Source organism: Aplysia californica, unplaced genomic scaffold (assembly GCF_000002075.1).
Source record: "Aplysia californica isolate F4 #8 unplaced genomic scaffold, AplCal3.0 scaffold00280, whole genome shotgun sequence".
Taxonomy (NCBI): domain Eukaryota; kingdom Metazoa; phylum Mollusca; class Gastropoda; order Aplysiida; family Aplysiidae; genus Aplysia; species Aplysia californica.
In genome coordinates this window covers 782011-788647 of record NW_004797550.1, presented here as the reverse complement: position 1 = coordinate 788647, position 6637 = coordinate 782011, and the positions used below count along the sequence as shown (strand labels likewise).

At 39.2% G+C, this 6637-nt stretch overlaps 1 protein-coding gene across 1 annotated transcript in view; it reads right to left on the bottom strand.

Moving 5' to 3' along the window:
* The window catches only part of LOC101847591, a gene marked incomplete in the record, with an annotated part of 20273 nt that continues 13636 nt past the window's right edge, over positions 1 to 6637 (bottom strand). The window contains 3 exon segments of the mRNA XM_013084244.2: positions 1 to 116; positions 4659 to 4676; positions 5392 to 5467. Of these exon segments, the coding sequence (XP_012939698.1) occupies positions 40 to 116; positions 4659 to 4676; positions 5392 to 5467 (171 nt within the window).

The following is a 6637-nucleotide window of genomic DNA, read 5'->3' as shown; positions in this document are numbered from 1 at the left end:
CCCCACACACACACACATCCAGCCGGGTCATGCGGTGGTCTAGAACGTTCCTCGACGCAACAGCACGACCACCATGGACACCAGACCCCACATCAGTTTGCTCAAAGGACTCGTCACTGAAAATATAGCAAAGATTACATTATTACAGGTAAGTAATCGCTATATGCATGTGTATTATCCTGTTGAAGACATTATTATACCTTACCACGTTGAAAACATAATATATACGTTATCACGTTGAAGACATTATTATGTTGATGACATTATTATACGTTATCACGTTGAAGACTTTATTTTATATATAGACATTCTTATCATGTTGAAGACATTATTATACGTTATCACGTTGAAGACATTATTATACGTTATCACGTTGAAGACATTATTATAGGCCTACATTATCACGTTAGTGGCGTCGGTAGCCTAGTGGTTAGGTTGCCGGACTCGTAGTCATGAGATTGCGGGTTTATCGGTTCGAGCCTCAGCTCGGTCCGACGTTGTGTCCTTGGGAGAGACACTTTACTACACGAATTTCCCACTTGACTCGGTACTTTCGGAGACGGACGTTAAACTCGTAGGTCCCACCTCGTAAATAACCTAACAGTGTTGATAGTGGCGTTAAACCTATACCATCTCACCGTTTAAAAAAAGAAGACATTATTATACATTATTATATTGGAGACAGTATTGCACATTATCATGTTGAAGACATAAATATACGTTTTTATGTTGAAGAGATTATCATACATTATTATGTTGAAGAGATTATAATGCATTATCATGTTGAAGATATTGTTAATCGTTATTATGTTGAAGACTAATATATTCAATTGTATATCTGGTTAACAACCAACAGATGTTTTTCTTTTATACCTGCGTCTGTAATTTTACAAGCAACATTTTACTGACTAGACTCTAGCCAATCCTAGTTGTGGTTTAAAAAGCTGGAAATAGCCTTTCTTGTTTATCATCAAAATTCCTTAGTTTTCTGTTACAACGTGTGTCGGTTGCTACATGCTAACATTACTAACAACCAACAGATTAATTTTTTTCACAACCAGGGTCTGTATTTTTATAAATAAATTCAGGCTGTCTAGATTCTAGACAAGCCTAGTTGCTGTCAAAGAAGCTGAAACAGCCTTATTTTTTTGTAATTAAAATCTCCGTAGCGAGTATTTATGTCGCTTGTTACACTTTTGGAATTGGGCACAACCTGTTGATATTTGTGTCATGTACAGTAGTTGTAACAGCCAACAAAAGTTTTGTTTTACGACAAGGATGAGCTATTGTACAAACATGTTTGTACTGACTAGACGAAATTCAATCTTAGTTGCGTTATGAAATACTGGAAATTGTCTATTTTCATTTTCTTTTCTCATTCAAATTTCTTTACATGTAGATGTTATGTCGGTCGTTACACTTTCAGTATTGGATACAATTTGTTTATTTTTGTGTAGGTCTACTTGTAACAACTAATAAATGATTTATTTCTTCCATAACCTAGGTCTAAAAATTGTACTGACTAGACTATAGCCAAGCCTGGTTGTGATTTGAAAAACTGGAAGCAGCTCCCTTTTTTGTTATCCAAATTTCCTTAAAAAGCTGATGTGTTGGTCGTTACACTCAAGGAGTTGAAAATTGATTTTTTTTAGCGCATGTTTAGTTGTACTTACCAACACAAAAAATGTCTTTACAACCCGGCTCTGCGTTTTTACAAGCAATTTTATACCGAGTACATTCTAGCTAAGCCTGGTTGTCATCCAAGAAGCTGAAAAGCAGACCAATTTTTCTGTCATTCAAAGCTCTTAAGTAAGTTTTTATGTCGGTTGTTACACTTTTAGTGTTGAGTACGGTCTCTTTGTTTTTGTGTAGGTCTCGCTGTAGCAAATAAATAACAAGAACAGGCTTACATGTTGTTTTTGGCGACCCTGAGGCAGCCAATGGACGTGTGTCGTGAGACATACGTTTGGTCATAGCCTTTTTTAAAAATTCCAAGCTAGGACCTTACAATTGGACAATGGGTAAGTGAGTCGTGAGTTTCGACTCAAGAGTAAAGTCAAGCAGGTGTCGGTGACACGGGGATCAGATTGGTGGTCACGACAACCCTAGCTAAAAAAAAACAGCGGGGCCCTGCTCAGTGGCTACCAGCAATGACATGGTTGTGAAATTGTTCTATATTGGTGCAACAATATGTATTTATGTGTGTATATTATGTGTATGTATTTATGTTTATATGTATTTATAACTACTCCTTTGTGTATCATGTATGTATGTTTGCCATTGTAAACCAAATTGCCCTTCTGGGATCAATAAAGATGCGATTTGTTAATTTTTACTTTTGTACCTACTTGCTTTCAAGCTAATTCACAAACACATAAAAATACATAATCAAATGCGCGAACGGCACACGATGTATCTCATGAGGTCATTCGTATTGGGATTTCTTGATACCATCATCATCGGTACCACTATTATAGTGCGGTCAAAAAATGGTGAAGTAGCTTATCCTCAAATATCTCTTCATAGGGCGAATCAATGTACCTCATACTTTGCACTACCGGTTTGTATCAATTTATCATAACTTAATCATATGATATTTACAGCAGAACACCACGCAATCATCAGGCTGCGGGAAATGGGGATAGAGAGAGGCGAAGGAAGAAAGGAACGATTAAATGGAAAGGAAAGACGTCGCCATACTCAAACAGCCACATGAACAATCAGTATGGATACCTTGATGGCTCTAGTGCTGAGAGGAACTGAGCACTTATGGACCTGTCCGGTGTGCAATGACGTTGTTGCCCAAGACAAGTAAGTAAGTAATCATATTTTTCCACAAAAATGAGGCTAGATTAAAAAGGTTTTCTTCATAGATTTATATAAAACACTATAAATTAAATCTCCATTACACGAAAAATGGGATTGTTCACAGAACTTCATGCTTCTCACACACATTTTGCATACATATGCATATTGCCTACGTCACCGCTCACCAATGGGACATTTTAGTGGCAACACTTGTTACAAGAAATTAATTTTATAGTGAGAATATTTTTGCGATAAAGGTTCTCAAAACATGCGTTCAAAAAATATAATGTCGCGATTAGAAAAAAAAATGACAGACTTGCTTTAAAAGCGATATTGCACCAGCTGTAAACCGTTTGAAATTGGTAGAAACCACGTACTTAGTTGGTTTTTTATTAGCATACGTTGAGGAATTTTCTAGAATACAGCTAGCAGGTGTTTACAAAAATTGATATAAGTCATTGTGCAAAAGCTGGAGAGTCTGTTCTATAGTTTAGGAAATATTGGACAAAAGTTGTGCTACGAATTTCTCACCGTACCATAGAGTCTAGAAATCGAGACCTAAAACCTGGTGCAAATTTCCGTAACCAGTATGCGAGTGAATAATGTCATGGGGTTTTGCCACTGTGAAAAAAACAACAACCCACAAACCCTGTTCAAATCCCCCTCTCCCCGTTTTCAATTTCAAGACTCCCAGCCCTTTTGACAGACGTGTCTTAATCGGAGATTCGCAGATGGATATTCAGAGGTACTGTCTCTTAAGGGGGGGCTACACCTGAAGGCTATCTCGCTTATTACTAGACCGAATTTTACCACATTTCAAACATATAACAAGCATAGTAAGGAGTTTTAAAATCCGCTATCAAATTTGAGAGAAAAAAGTTTGTTTCCTTGGATACAGCGGCCATATTGGATTTTGTTGACATGTCTTACGTAATGAATACCGCACTTGTCGCTCATGGAAATTGATTGTTTTTTTGCATGCGTGTTAACAAACATTATATCTTTAAAAATCTCACACTCCAGAAACCACCCCCCCCCCCCCCCCCCCCCAAACCCCCCCCCAAATAACGTAACAGAGTTGCGTGGGGGGATAAAACCGCACACTTAGGGTCTCCAGTGGCTGATAAAGTAGTGAGTTTCAATTCTAGGAATGCCAAGCGGTGGCACAAGGATTGGGTGGGTGGTTACTGGGGTTTGTCCTTGAGCAAGACACGACAACCTTAGCTCAAAATACAGAGCGCTGCACAGTGGCGACCGACAATGGCATGGTTGTAAACTGTTCTATATTTATGTAAGATTGTGCATTTATGTGTGTATTTGTGCATGTATTTATGTATGTATATGTACGTATTTACAATTATGTATTTATGTATGTATGTATGTTGGCCACTGTAAACCAAAGTGCCCTTCAGAGACAAATAAAAGTGTAATTTATTTATCAATTTTATTATTTATTTTATTAATTTCCTCTTCTTTTTTGTAGATTTTTAAGTAGTCGATCGTTGCTTCTCGGGCCTTTCTGCAATAAAACACGTTTGCCATTTAAGTTTTGTTGATTTTGCCTGCCTGAGTTGCAGGATATGTCATGCCTTACCACAATGACTCATACATAATTTTTGTTTTACATTTTAGTGTAACATGCACGTAGCAAAATAGGTCGGACAAAGAAATAATTTCGTAATGTGTGAATTTCCACATTTGTGTTTTTTTAAAACAAAGAACTTGCACATGTATAAGAAAACATTCTGGACCTAAAAATCTGTTCTATATAATATGTGTGTTTCACTATATATTAGTATGGGTGTATAATACGTATATTATATTATTAATGTACACACAAAGTGACTTACCCGTTGCGCTGCCACGAGCTGAGAAGTAAAAAAGAAAAACAGATTTGAGCTTTAACACAGAAGAGTTTGACTGGTACACACCACACACAAATACAAACACACAAACACAAACAGGCTCAAAGCAAACACGCACAGACACATACACACACAGGCAGACACACACAGACACATAAAAACACAGACACATTCAGGTACACTCACAGACAGACAGACAGACAGACAGACAGACAGACAGACAGACAGACAGACAAACAGACAGACAGACAGACAGACAGACAGACAGACAGATAGACAGACAGACAGACAGGCAGACAAACAGATTTACATATTTACACACAGACACACACACACACACACACACACACACACACACACACACACACACACACACACATAGACACACACGCGCAGTTACACACGCACAGCCACATTCACACCCACAGACACACACACATACACAGATATACACTGATAAACACATACAGTGACACTCACAGACACGCACACAGACATGCACAAACACATAAATATACACACACACAGACGCACAGACACAGAGACACACGTACACACGTACACCCCCACCCCCTCCCCCACACGCTCACAAACACATACATATATACACACACAAACACACACACACACCCTTACACAGAAACACACACACACACACACACACACACACACACACACACTCATACACAGAAACACACGCACGCACAGGATACTTTACCTAAGTCATCTGCCACATCTTCGAAAGTGAAGTCACATGTGATACCTTGCTTTCTGAGTTCCTCGTCCATTTTCTCCTGAAAATAGACACGTAAAAGGGTTTAAGGATGTTCACTGTACTTTTTACCTTTTCCTTCCTCTGGTATCCTTAGGATATCGATGGGAGGTGTACAGACACAGTTCTTTCACTGGGCAAGACCGGCGGCGCCGGTCAGTTTTTGTCGGCTGTACATTGGACAAGAGATTGATTGCTGACGATAATTGTTATTTTGTTTCAAGTAAATACACATTCATATCTAATCAACGGTCAAAAAGCATTCGGCTTACTTGAGGGCGCTCTAAGAGACAATAGTGGTTCTCTGGTGTATTGTTGCACTACACAGACTCGTTCCGTCATCTTTGTTTATCACGCCGGCTCCTATGTAAATCGCCCCTGTCACAATGTGAAACTTCTCTGCGTGGGGTGCGAGGCCTTTCCGAACAGCGCCCACCCGGCGGTAACGTCAGCCTCAGGGCGAATTCAGCTTTTGACCAGAGAGCTAAAAAGACGGCTTCTAATTGCCAATTGGCCTCTCTGTTACTTACAAAAGAAGGACTAGTCTGCAGTACTAATACATTATTATTTTACCTAATTTCATCAGTTACTTCATCATTCAACCTGTCTCTTATTACTGCTTGTACTTCTATTGTTAGAATAATTATTACTATTGAGTTTTAAGCCATCCACGGTTCTGTTTTGTGTTCTCTTTGTCACCTATTTCCCGGAGTTACCTTACTTGGCCAGGACCCTGGACCGGCGATCCTTCGTTCCGCCCAGTAATGTTATAGAGGGAATTTTAACGAGGAGAGGGAAGCGCCCCGTTCGGCTGTCAGGGTCTGGGCCTAAAACAAGACACCCTCCTCCTCCCCCGCCCCTTTTCCCTTTCCCCCTATTCCCCTTTCCTCTTTTCCGCCTTCACCCCAGCTAGACTCAAATTTCTATAACTAGCATTTGACACAGTTCTCTAAAGAGCAGTGTTCTGAGAGCAGAGAAGAGAAGAGAAGAGAAAAACTTTTGAATTGTCGTGGGCTATTTTTTTTCAATGTGTATGTGGCTGTGTGTTTAGTAGGCTACAGTGTGCAGTATCTGGTTCTAGACTTCATCTACATGGGACAGCGTCATTGATAAGATATCAATTGTCAGCACACAGGTTTCCTATTTTTACATAGCGAGTGCACGTCGTGTCTTTTTTTTTTTTTTTTTTTAA